General features: G+C 62.4%; 1 protein-coding gene across 2 annotated transcripts in view; it reads right to left on the bottom strand.

The window, feature by feature from the left end:
• Nucleotides 1-12,398, bottom strand: part of COL5A1 (collagen type V alpha 1 chain) — a 149,734-nt gene that overhangs the window by 62,971 nt on the left and 74,365 nt on the right. For both annotated transcript variants that reach the window (XM_045883480.3, XM_045883481.3), the window contains exons 12-19: nucleotides 8,977-9,051; nucleotides 8,063-8,155; nucleotides 6,791-6,847; nucleotides 5,860-5,913; nucleotides 5,469-5,522; nucleotides 3,091-3,144; nucleotides 2,191-2,244; nucleotides 1,106-1,159 (exon numbers count right to left, since the gene is read on the bottom strand). In XM_045883480.3, the coding sequence (XP_045739436.1) occupies nucleotides 1,106-1,159; nucleotides 2,191-2,244; nucleotides 3,091-3,144; nucleotides 5,469-5,522; nucleotides 5,860-5,913; nucleotides 6,791-6,847; nucleotides 8,063-8,155; nucleotides 8,977-9,051 (495 nt within the window). The remainder of the gene's footprint in view (nucleotides 1-1,105; nucleotides 1,160-2,190; nucleotides 2,245-3,090; nucleotides 3,145-5,468; nucleotides 5,523-5,859; nucleotides 5,914-6,790; nucleotides 6,848-8,062; nucleotides 8,156-8,976; nucleotides 9,052-12,398) is intronic.

Genomic DNA, 12,398 nt, shown 5'->3' with positions numbered 1-12,398 from the left:
GCTCCCTTCTCTTCCCCGCACACGCACGCGCACAACCAGGCCCGCACATCTGCACACGAGCATGCGTGCACACCAGGCACACGCATGAGCACGTGAAGTCACGCTCACACACGTGCGCGCACATGGGCCCTGCGCATGCACACACGCGTACACGCGTATGTATCCACACACACGAGCACACCCAGCCCTGCACACGCATGCGCACACACACGCACACACCTGCTCTGATTCAAGGAGCACAGACGTCCAGGAGGACCCTGCTGGCCTTTCTCAGGGCGCAGCGAACTGTGCTGGGGCCCGGACAGCAGAAGGTGCCCTGACAAAGCCAACCTGGGAGCTGCTGAGGACAGAAGCACAGCCGGGACCTGCCCTTCCGACGCCCCACCTGCTCCCCTCACTCACAGGGCTTCTAAACCTTTTCCTAAAACACCCCTACACCCCCAGACACAGTGTAAGTGACTGGGGTACGTGGAGGCGGGGGCTTAAAAGCCCCCCACACGCTTCTCTGTCGCAGGATAATGGTGCTTAGGTCTAACACTGAGCCTGCAGCCCCAGAAAACACCTGACAAACACTGGGACTCTGTGGAGCCCCCTGGGAGAGGCCCAGCTCCCGGCCCGGCTCCAGCCTCGGGCACAGCATCGTCCCCCGCTGCACACTCCCCGCCCGCTGCCCCACCCCCGCTCCAGAGCCAGGGACGGTCTGTCCCAGACTCTCCACCCCCTCCCCAAATCCCCGGGCTCCGCCACCCACAGCCTCCGCCCGAACCACGGCCGTGCAGGGACACTGAGCTCACGACCTCTCCCGCCACCCCTCCTCCACGTGACCTGGGCACCTGCCTCCCGGAATTGGGGGCCCTCTCTCTGAGGCCGGTGGCAGGTGAAACCGCTCCGCGATGCCACACAGCGTAGGACCAGGGGTCAAGCTAAATGTTTTCACCTGTTTTACCTCAGAAGTGGCTTGCAGGCTGTCCCCACCTCCCGTGGCTTCGCCCTCCACAAGCCCCCCGCCCCCAGCCCCAAGCCTGGCAGCCAAGCGCTCTGCTACCAGCGTTTCCCAGCCGTTTCTGGCCCAGACCCCCTGAGGGGCCGGCAGGCAGGCACGTACCCGTTCTCCGTCATCTCCTGGGAGTCCTGGCGGCCCAGAAGGACCAGGGTCACCCTAGGAAGTCAAGCAGGGTCCGCGTTAGGCACCTGGGGCAGCCGCCCACGACTGTCCCAAATGCCCACCCGTCTTCCTGTGATTCTGACACTGGAAGCCCCGAGCCCGCTGAAGATTCCCTGAGCCTCTGACGTCCATCTGGGAGCTAGTGTCAGGAGGCAGGGCCGGGGGCAGGTCCACGGACACGGGGCGCCCCGGGACACTGCAGCGGGGTCTGGGCCACACCCTGCCAGCTTCTGAGAGCACCCCAGCCCCGCAGGGTCCCCCCAAAAAGGGCTGCCGTCCTGCACAGCAAGTGTCCCGAGGGTGGGAGCTGGGCCACCTCCCACCCCCGGCGGCTTCAGGCTTTGCACACAGTCGGTGCTCAATATGTGCTCATCCGTCCAACGGACGGGCCCTGACCTGGAGCCTGCCTTTGTTCCAGTCTCCATGTCACAGGTGGAGAATGTGGACAACGCAGCTTTGGTAAATCACTGTGGCCATTTCTCAACATGCCGTGGGACGTGATGGGTAACACCCGCCCGCCCCCGACACAACCAACAAGCGTGTGTGCATGCCCGCGTATCCACACGTGCCAAGTATAAAAGAGGTATTGTCTGCTTCAAAGAGAACAGGCAAGGTAGAAAGTGTCCGGTGAGTGGCACAGGGCCGTCGCAGGGAGACCGCCTCCCACGGGAGGAGACACGGGCCTGCTGGCCACAGCACACACCCGCCCTCGTCAGCTGCAGCCACGTGGGCTGTGCAAAGGGCCCTCGGCAGCTCGTGGTGCACCACCAATCAGACAGCGGGTTTCTCCAGGGAAGGCTCACCCTCGCCCTCCTGGGCCCCTCGAGCACGGGCCCTTTCTCTGGGCTGACCTTCCACCAGCAAACGCATCACGTTGGCACTGGCTTTCACCCCCCACACCCGCAAGTTTCTTCAGGGACCACCCGGGACTGGAGGGAACCCAGACCCACGCGAGAGCGCGAAGGCCTCCGGAGAAACAGAACCCATCAGGGCCTCTGCCGCGAGCGCTCAGACAGGACACTCACCCGGTGGCCCTTCTCCCCCGGCAGTCCGGCCAGGCCGTCGAAGCCGCGGTCACCCTGCAAGGGGACAGAGAGGCTGCTCAGACGCCGGGCTGCACACAGCTCGGCCGCCCTGCCTCGGGCCACGGTTCAGGTGGTGTCTGTGCACCCGGGCCCCAGGAACCCCGTGCGCGGTGACCCCAGGCCTCCGCTCACCGCACACCCCGCTGCCTTGGGCCTATGTTCCCGGGCTCTTTTCCCCCAAACACCAACAAAGGCCAGAAACACAGAGGTGACTTTTGTCCTTGGGCCACAGACTCTGAGCCTCGCTGGCAGAGCCGGCATGTGCGCCCGTCTCGCTCACTGCTCTGCCCTCAGCACCAAGCAGGCCCGGCACACGTAGCTGCCCATACTCATCTGGTGGATGGGCCGACGCGGGGCCGCACGCACCCTGGCTCCCCGGCCACCCCAGGCTGCCTCCTGTCTCGTGCATGTGGCAAACCACGCGGGGTGAGGCTGAGAGTAGGCTAATCCAGGCTTAAGATACTTCTGTGGTTGGAAGAAGACCGTGGGCTACTGGGAGAGAGTCAAGAAGCCCTTCTTCCCTCCTGCCGCTCTGGGGAGCCGAGACCAGAGCCTCGCAGGAGCTCAGTGGGGAGCACCCGAGCTCATCCGCAGCAGCTGCTAGGTGAACAGATGTCCGACACCTGGCAGGTGTGGTGACCCATTTTCTGCCCACTCTGGGTAACAGCAGCTCGTCCATATCACAGTGTGCTCGCTGGATGAGCGTGAACGCCATGAGTCATTACTTGTCATCAGAATTACATTCACCCCATGACGGACATATTGGCCACGTCACCAATTCGATGACAGCAATGGCAGCCACGGTTCCGAGGACACCGGGAGGCGGTGAGCGTAGCCTACCTTGGGGCCGGTTTGTCCAGGCATCCCTCTTGCTCCGTCACTCCCCGCTCGGCCCTGGAACAGAGGAGGCAAGCTGTCACCGGGACCTGTGAGTGGTGGCTTCCTGTGAGGCCCAGCAGAGTCGCACAGCCCCACATGGCCGGGCTGGTCCAGAGGACCCAGAGCCGGGGTCCTGGGGCTGCTGCGCGCCTCTCGACGTGGTTCCCGTCTCTGTGAGCCTCGTCATCTGAAATGCCAGATGGGGGTAGGGCCGCCCGTCTCTGTGTCTGGGCTGAGACCATGCTGCAGGAGAGCCAACTGGCAGCTCCGTCTGTCCACGGGGCTGGGGGTCTGTGGGTCTGTGGCTCAGAGAGAGCGTGTCCCTGCATCAATACACAGCTCACTTCCCTTCCACTGTTCAGAAGCCAGATGACAGAATGGAGAGCCACAGACGGCAAGCGCCTAGGATCAGTCCAGTTGGCTACAAAGGAAACTGAGCTCCCAGTGGTGGCTGGTCTCACAAAAGCCACACAGCCGCCCACTGCAAGCACGACACTCCATCTGTGGAGGCCACTCCCCAGCCCATTACTTCCAGCTATTCCCAGGGAACTGCAAGGACAAGGCCACGGCCCCCACCTGACTGCCCGCGGGGACAAAGGGCAGGCTCACCACAAAGGCCCCGCGGTCGCCCCGGGAGAGCCCCGCCAGGCTTGGGGCCACCTGGACGGGGACGGGGACACACTCAGCCAGGTGCCGACTCGCTAACGAGCGATGTCAGGCAGCTGAGTATGAAGGGCTGACCCAGATCAACGTCCTCTCTCCTCCCTGCGTCCGGCGTGCAGCTGATCAAACAAGGCCGTCCCCGGGCCGCTCACCTCCCGGCACAGAACATTTGGAAAGCGGCAGCTTTTGGCCTCAAAGTACAGGGGAGACAGAGCAGCAACAGAGAAGAAAGAAGCCAGGGACCCGGGTAGACCACAAGGAGACAGTCTGCCTCCCCGGGGTTCAAGGTTACAAGGAGCTGCCAGGGATGAAAAGTCACCTCGGGAAAGGCGCCCAAGAGGCGCAGCTCCGGGACGAAACGCTGAAGCCAAGCCAGGCGAACAGAGCGGCTGACAGGGGCCCCCCGCAGGCGGGCACACACTCAGAAATCATGGGAGATTCGTCAGAACCGCTCCCACGACCTCACGGCCCGGCGCCACTCAGCGGGACGCGCAGCCGCTCCCATGTTCGCAGCCCGCGCTCCGGCCCAGCTACGGGGCCTCCAGGGAAGCGACAGACCAGCGCAGCCCGCCCGGCCTCCCGCCGCCTCTCCTCCCGCACACTGTGCGCTCCAGGCGCCTGGGTGCTCTCACCCCGGGCCGCGGAACCCCGCCAGCCACGGGAGGACCCGCTGTCCGCCTTCCCCACCCTCCCATCCCTCCCCTGCTTGCCCGAGGATCCGGGAAAACGGGACACTACGCGTTTACAGAGACTCACAGAAACCTTTAATGAAATACAATTCTTTCCGGAATCAGGTCCAAGATAAACCCCCGACTATCTCCCAAGAATCACCGAATTCCGGCTTTGGTGGGCTGCGTGGAGGCATGGGTCTGACCCTGCATGGGGCCTGGATCCCCCACGCATGGGGGACCCGCGTCCTGACGGCCACACAAGAGCCGTGCCCCCATCACTCCTGCTCAGGACCACTGTTAGCCCCCCAGACGAGTCCTGTCCGCCCCACACACTTTCCAAGCAGAGTGGCCAGGTAGCCCCAGGGGACAGCACCCCTCAGACAGTCTCACATCCAGAACCTTCTCTTCCCTCCCCTGAAGCCTTCTCTGGCTGAAAAGACCTGCTCCTTAGCCATCTTTTTGGTGAGATGTGAGTTCATTAGGTTCTCCCTGGCTTGTCTGGATGGGGATCATTAATTTATACCAACCTGTAAACGCACGTCCTATTCAGCAGCCATGGTCATATGGAAACAAACTCATTCCATCCACTGGAACTGCCCCCCAGAGTCCCGGGGGCCCCGGACATCCGCTGGGCCATTCCCCTGCCCCATTTCTGGAGAAACAAGGCCACCCCAAGGAAAGAAGGCCCACCAATCACTTTGTCTTCTCCATGCTTGCTCCCGGAGGGCCTGGGAAGCTGCCTCGATTAAAAACGTTTGTAAACTGAACGAACGTGCTCAGGACAGAGGCCAGGCCAGCAGAGGTGGGTGAGCTGCACCTGCCCCAGGACACTGAGCACCCGCTGGCTCAGCTCGCGCCCGGGGGAAGGGGATCCGGCCTTGAAAACAGTCGCCCTTCGATGGGAGGGGAGTAGCCAGGCTTCAGGCCTCGAGCCTGGCCCCGGGGACAGAGCAGCCTCCCCGCCCCCACGTGACCCGGCTGTTGGCACTGACCCACAAAACTCACCCTCCTTCCAGGCTTTCCGGCCGGGCCAGGTGGGCCCTGCACACCTCGGGGTCCCTGTCCGGAAGCAGAGAGGGCAAAGGGTCAGGCCGGATCCGTGTTTTTCAGAGGCAAAAGCAAAGCCTTGTCCCCGTGTTCATCAGCCCAGCCGATGGTGGCTCTGGGCCGCAGTGGGCAGGGCACAGGATCTGTGGCCCTGAGTGAGGGCCCGACGGGGCCAGCTTGTCCCCTGCACAGCACAGGTATTTCTGCTCTATGCCCAGCTGTGCACAAAGCCACAACTCCCACAGGCTTCTCTGAAGACACGCAGTGTCGGGTCCCCCATTCCAGCGGTCACCACCTCCAACGCACTGGAGGTGCCCCTCCAAGCAGCAAGAGTGAGGTGCCTACGTACCTGAGGCCCCATGTCTCCCGGCTCGCCCTTCAGACCTCCGCTCCCTGGAGGGCCCTAGAGAGACACGGTCTGGGTTAAGGAACGCTCATCAGACCCCGGGAAAGGGGTCGCCCCGTGGGGCAGGGCTCCGCTGAGAACGAGCAGAGGAGTCCAGCCTGCCTGCCTTGGACAGAGCCTGAGGGACGATGAGTAACTTTCCAGTTGTGCGGATGTCTTCTTCGTTTTGAACAAAATTCTGGACAGCGGGAGCCATGAAGCCCGCACCGTGTTTGCTTCTCTCTCCAGGATGAGTGTGACTGGGGTCTGTCACAGCCCGCAGCTCAGGGCAGCGTGTGGGCATCCTCCGGGCTCACGACGAGGCAGGAGCCGCAGAAGGACTGAGCAGTCCTGAGCCAGCACTGACGGGGAAGGTGCCGGAGGCAGACCCGGGGCAGAGAGCCAAGTCCGCCCCTCCCAGGGAACGGACTGGCGGGTGTTTAAATCTTCCGTCTCCTTGCAAACGGCAAAGGCCGCCCACACTCCCTGCGGATCCCGTTTGCCAGCCCTGAGTATGCTTGGGCACACACCACACACGGCTTGTGCAGCTGGGGAGGGAGGCACGAGGAAGGCTGGGTCTGCCCCCACTCAAGTGCTCTTGACTTTGGAAGTGTGATTGTAAAGAATAAAGATAGCCAGAAAGAAAGGCTCCCTGGGTCACGAGGCAAAATCACAGCCAGAGCAGGTATGGTAGGCCTCCCAGCCCCCGGGCCACCAGGGCCTCCCCCCAACCCCCGCCCAGGGCCCCCATACCCGCTGGGGTGCCGCTGATATATTAGCGGTTGAAAAGAGCTTAAAGGGTGCTCTCTCCGGGTGAGCTGGGAGCCAAAAGGGACTGACAAAGGACTCCCCAGCCCTCACCAGGCTCCCCCACTCTCCCCCACCAAGGACTCACCATGGGGCCAGGTCGCCCGGTAAGACCCATCGGGCCAGCCGGCCCCCGCAAGGCCAGCTGCAAGAGAAAACAGGGCAGGCTGAGGAACAGCTGGGGAACTGGTCCTAGCAGGGGAGGCTCCACTGGGCAGGAAAGGCCCGACGGGGCACGCCAAGGACAGGGGCCTCTGCAGGAGGGGGTCAGATGAAGCTCCAGAAACCCAGCACCGAGACTCCTCTGGGGCCTCTGAGCCAACCACGAATGGAACAGAGGAGACAGAGGGGGAACCCGGGGGGGGTCGTGCCCCCCTTGTAGGGGTGGGTTACCTGCTCCTTTCTCCCCAGCCGGCGCCCCCTCCCACGCCCCTGGGCTGTCACGCACCCTGAGCATGGCTCCCACCTGCCACAGCCCAGCTCAGCCCCCTGTCCTAAAGGATCTCTTCTGCTCCTGTTCTGCGACTCAGTTTCCCGCCCCCTCTCCCCGCCCCAGCCCCTGCACCATGCCATTTTCATTTTGGAAAAGATCTGTGCACATTATAAAATCTTGTAAGCCCATCACCCATTTGGCTCCAATTAAAGCTCTCAGATTAAAAGGCCAGCCAGGCAGGCCCAGCCAATAAATCCAACCGCGGGCAATGGGGTTTGTCATGCACTGTGTTGCATCACGCGGACAATTTATTCCATAGCAACAACTCAATACTCAAGCCGTCCTGTAATTACCCACGCGTTCTGATCATTAACATCACCTCTGCTGCACCAGAGCCACATAAATATTGCCCAAACAAGGGATTATTTAGCAGCTTCCTGAAACGCCCCATTAGCGGCGACGCTCCACTGACGGATCACCCACCCCACCCACCTCACAGAACCGGGCTTTGCTCTTGCCACCTGCAATCAGCAATCTGGAGCATCATCAATTAAAGCCTCGGTTCACTAACCAGCTGATTTGCAGAGAGTGGAGCCGTCAGGAAGAAAGTCTCCTCGGGAACCCCAGGCCAGGCGAGGGGCTTTGGGGCCCACAGGTGCTCGCCCAGAGGCTCCATCTCAGTCCCGCCCCACCACAGGGAGCCCCTTCCAGGCCTGTCCATCTCCGGAGCCCCGCGGGGGACGGCAGACGGCCCTGCACGTCCGTATCCATGCCGAGGGAACCCTGACACCCCTCCTGCCCCTTTCCCAGTGCTGGCCTGGGCCCCCAGCTAGACAAGGACAGGTGCATGCCCCCACAGGGTCCTGATCCCCCAGGAGGCGAGCCCCCGTCCACTGGCCCCCCACCTGGGCCACAGGCACCACTTACCCGGGCCTGCTGCAGAATGGCTTGAGCCTGGGACTCCTGGGCCGACACCATGGGGCCTTTGGAGCCGGTGTCACCGCCCCCTCCGAAGCGGAACTGCGGGTGTAAGACGGGGTCACCCGGGGTGCACTGACGCAGGTGCCCACCCTGGGCCCCGGGGCCTCTTGGGCGACAGCGGAGCCCCGGGGGGTCTGGTCGGGCAACGTCTGGCACCGACCCCTCCAGGGACACGCTGCCCCAGCCCCACTGCCAGCTTCAGCCCTGGGGCCACCTGGAGACCTGGCCCAGGTCCGGGAAGAACTTTCTGGCTTCTGTGGCCCCTCACTCTGAGACCCCCACAGCCCCTACCTACTGCAAGAAAAAGCCAAGGGCCCAGTGCAAAGGCCTGCATTGGGGAGGCCTAGCCAGGAAGCTCCTGGCTCTACACAGAGTCTCCCTGAGCTATGCCCAGCCTCCCGGGCAGCACTGGGCCACCAGTCAGAAGCCTGAGGTCCAGGCCAGCATGCCACACAACGCCCTCCTGGGCCTGGGCTCCCAGTGGAGGAGATGGCACAACAAGGCCAAGGGCAGGTCAGGCACAAGGGGGAACCAGCTGGCGGCATCCCACTTGGGAGATCCAGCGGAGATGGACAGACGCCACTCAGCTTTTTTGCAGAGAGCCAGACTCCCTGCCCCTTGGATGGGCCAGCCCTGGATGCCAGCAGAGAACGGGAGGCCTTGACCACCAGGGTCCACTCTGCTCATCGGCAGAAACGCCCTCAGAGGAGCCCATTTCTATAAGACGGTTGGCCCACATCAGAGTGACTCTGTGGCCAGGGGATGGATCCTCAGACAGAGCCCAGGGCACCCTCTCCACCGCATTTTGAGCCCTGAGCCCTGAGCCCTGGCCACCCACCCCCACAAATAAGGATACTCACAGGCAGCATGAGCATGGTTCCAGGAGGACCAGGCAGCCCATCAGCCCCAGGAAGGCCTGGGCGTCCAGGGGGACCCTGTGGACAGAAGGCCCAAGACAGCTGTGTCAGAATGCAACAGGGATGGAGCAGGGCTGTGTCCAGATGAGGTCAGAACTGCAGCCCGCGAGGAAATGCACAGAGCAGCAAGACCCCATGGCATGGAATGTTCCAGAAGCCAAGCGCAGGGAAGAGAGAGGCATTGGCTGTGGGCTGAGGAAGAGGAAAGGCTTCTGGGGGGAGAGGGATGAGGGAGGGGACCCTGAGCCAGACCTAGAGCGATTTGCAAGGGCAGAGAGAGGTGGGAGACTGCAATCCGGGGACACAGGTCACACTCTGGGACACGGGCAGCATCCACCCTCCAGGCCTGCGCACCAGCAGGCGGGGCCGCCCCGAGGACACCAAGGCCCGAGTCCTCCATCCACCAGCGTGCTGCCCTTCGTGACCCGGTCCCCACCGACTCTGCGTGTGGTTGCTTGGACAGAAGGCAGTCGACGCGTTTGCTCCCTGGGACAGATGTAAAGGACGTCCACGGGACACAGACCCCTCTCCAGCGATTTCAGGAGCCCGTGTGTACACAGCCGACCCCGTGGTCTCCACAGACCCCGTTAATCTGGTCCCTGAGGCAGGTGCCAGACAGACACCTTCTACAGATTCTCTAGAGGGACCCTGCCCCTTTCAGGACTCTACAAACATAAGACAAATAAGACCGTGTATCTTCAAAAAAAACCGTTCTATCAGCCCAGCTTCCTCACTAATCCTGGCGGACTCCCACCCAGCCTGAGGTGCATAAAGCCCGTTTTGCCTCCAGAAGGAGGTTTGACTCCCTCTTCCTGACGGAAAGGGACCCCCATCGGCCGCACCCCGGTATAACTCTCTGCACCTGAGAGCTGTTGTAGAACGTGATTTGTACAAAGCGAGAAGGGGAAGCTCCCTCTCCTCCCCCAGAGTAGCCAGCACCAGCAGGGACGGACGCAGAGCGCGCCCGCGGGGGTGCGGGGGTGCAGGGCGTGCGTGTGGCTCGGGAGGTGCTGCTCCTTCCCCAGGAGGTCGCTCCCTACAACACCGCCCTGCAATCTGCTCTTGCTCTTCGCTGGGCACCGCGGCCTGTTCACGAGCTTAGTGGCCGCAGAGCTGCCCACGTGGGAGGGGCTCCTCATTGACCCCGCCTGCCTTCCGAGGGCGCGCGGGCAAGTGCCTGGAAGCAGAACCCCTGGGTCAAAGGTCTGCTAACAGACGCGGCCAAACTGCCCTTGCCTGCCATTTTGGAAAAAAATCCTCAGAAGACAAGAAGTGTGTTTAAAAAAAAAAAAATCAAGAACAGGTTTGGATACCCGGGGTCTCCTCTTGGAAATCTGGGGTGCTGCTCGCTGCTGAGCCTTGCACCTCGGGGTCGGTCCCAAATCAAACCGCAATTTAAGATGCAGGGTCCGTGTCTCCCGGGGACCTGACGCTGGTGTCTTGTGGCCCTGGAAGCCGGGGGCAGGCTGGAGGCGGCCCCTCGTCCACTTTCCCCTCCCCAAGACCCTCCCACCATGTCCTCCTTCCCTGCTCTTTCTGAGCCAAGGTGCTGGGACCACAGCCTCGCTAGGGCTGGGGAGGCTCTGGAACCAGAACGATGGAGGCAGAAGGTGATGTCCCACCCCCCGTGAATCCTCCCAGAGCTTTACAGTGTGATGTAAGTCCCGCAGAACACCCAACCCATGACGGCTTGCAGAACTGTCAGCAAACCTCTGCCAAGCGCCAAGGTCTGTAACCTAACGCCTCTGTCCCCGAGCGGGAAGGCGGGGCTACCTCCAAGCCAGCCCCCCACTTTTCAGGACACTGACCACAACGTGGCTCACTCTGTTACACGGCCCATGTGGGACACCAAGGGCCGCCCCAGCAAGCTAATGGGGAGGTCACGGGGACCCCACTCGGCTCCAGCTACTGGGTTAAAAGCAAAATAAGAAAGGTCACCTGTTCTGTATGACTTGGTCAGCTGGCCCCCAAATCAGTGTCCGAACTTGGTGGGAGAAAAGTGTTGTGAAGCCCCGGCACCGCGGGGCTCTGGGCCACACCTTGAGCGAGTCCAGAAACAAGGGGGCCGCCTCCGCATTAAGAAATCGCTGTTGTTTAATGGGGGTGTCGTGAGGCCATGCTGGCCCTGCTCTTGCACCAAGATGAAGGGACAGGGCACTCAGATCCTTGGCGAAGCTGCAGATCCAGACCCAAAGCTGAGTCCGTGAGCCCTCAGCTCGGCACCCGGTGAGCCGCCCAGCAGCAGCCCATGCTCCTGCTCCCGAAACAGGCAGTAGGGTGTCGGGGAGGGCCCCCAAAGGCCAGAGGAGTCTTTATACCGAGCTATTTTTGCCTGGCTCTTAGAAAGACCCAGAAAAGGAACCTGGCATGAATCCTGGAGATCCTCAGTAAGTGTGCCGCTTTTCCTTGCAGGACGAGTTCCTGGGCAATTAGAGCTTGGGAGTGGCCAGCGATGCTCTCCGTGGGGTCAGGGGCTGGCCACATGTCCCGCTCACCCCACCTGCCCCCCACCATGCCCGCCCCCCCGGAACAGGAGCGGGTGCGGGTAGGACAGCCCGAGCCATGCCCACGGAGGTTTTCCAAGCCCTGGGCGGCTGCTGGAGCCAGACGGAGGGACTAAGATGTGCCCAGGACTGTTTCTAATTTTGGCCTTGTCCCCTCTTGAGGAGTGCCCAGTAGGCTCCTGCTATGAGAGGGGGTCCTTCTGGCTTCCAGGGATTAACAAGAAGACTCAAGAGGCCCGGCTGAGTGCTCAGCGATGTCTCACAGAGCGGGGATGACCAAGCCACAGAGAGGACGGTGACCCATGATGCCCAGGGAAGGGCCGTGCCCCCGTGGCTTGTGGGCACAGATCCACAGGTTTCCTTTCAAGACACTTCATGTCCAGAACGGAGACCCTTTCCCACAGGGGCGCCTCCCTCCCTGCAGAATCGGATGCACTTCGCACCCTCCGGGTGGTGGGAGCAGCAAGGGAGGCCCACAGCCGTCTGTCCGGGACGGCCTAGTGAGCTCAAGCACAGAGACGCCTGGCTGTGGGGGCACGTGAATAACCAACTGTGGGGGGTTGAATGGTGGTCCCATCAAAGAGGTCTGACTCAGGAGCACTCGGGGGGAGAACAGGTCCGCATGCGTGTCCCCAGGAGGCGGGGAGACAACAGAGAAACCAGCCTGCCCTGCGGGCCAGCAGACGCATCACTAGAAATGGCGTCTGCAAAGCAAAGAGCTTCATACGATCAATCCTCAGTGGAATCTGCCGTCAGGGTGCCAGCGACCTGGCCTGTGTCCGTTCCCCTGGTGCTGGGCGAAAATCCAGCCAGCCAGCAGGGAATGCGGTGGCAGGGTGGGGTGCCATCCCCGAGGTGGTG

Source organism: Mirounga angustirostris, unplaced genomic scaffold, assembly GCF_029215605.1.
Source record: "Mirounga angustirostris isolate CCGP_5_RB_7025 unplaced genomic scaffold, mMirAng1.0.hap1 SCAF_15, whole genome shotgun sequence".
Taxonomy (NCBI): domain Eukaryota; kingdom Metazoa; phylum Chordata; class Mammalia; order Carnivora; family Phocidae; genus Mirounga; species Mirounga angustirostris.
Note: the sequence above shows the minus strand (reverse complement) of the source record. Positions and strands in the feature narration are given on the sequence as shown.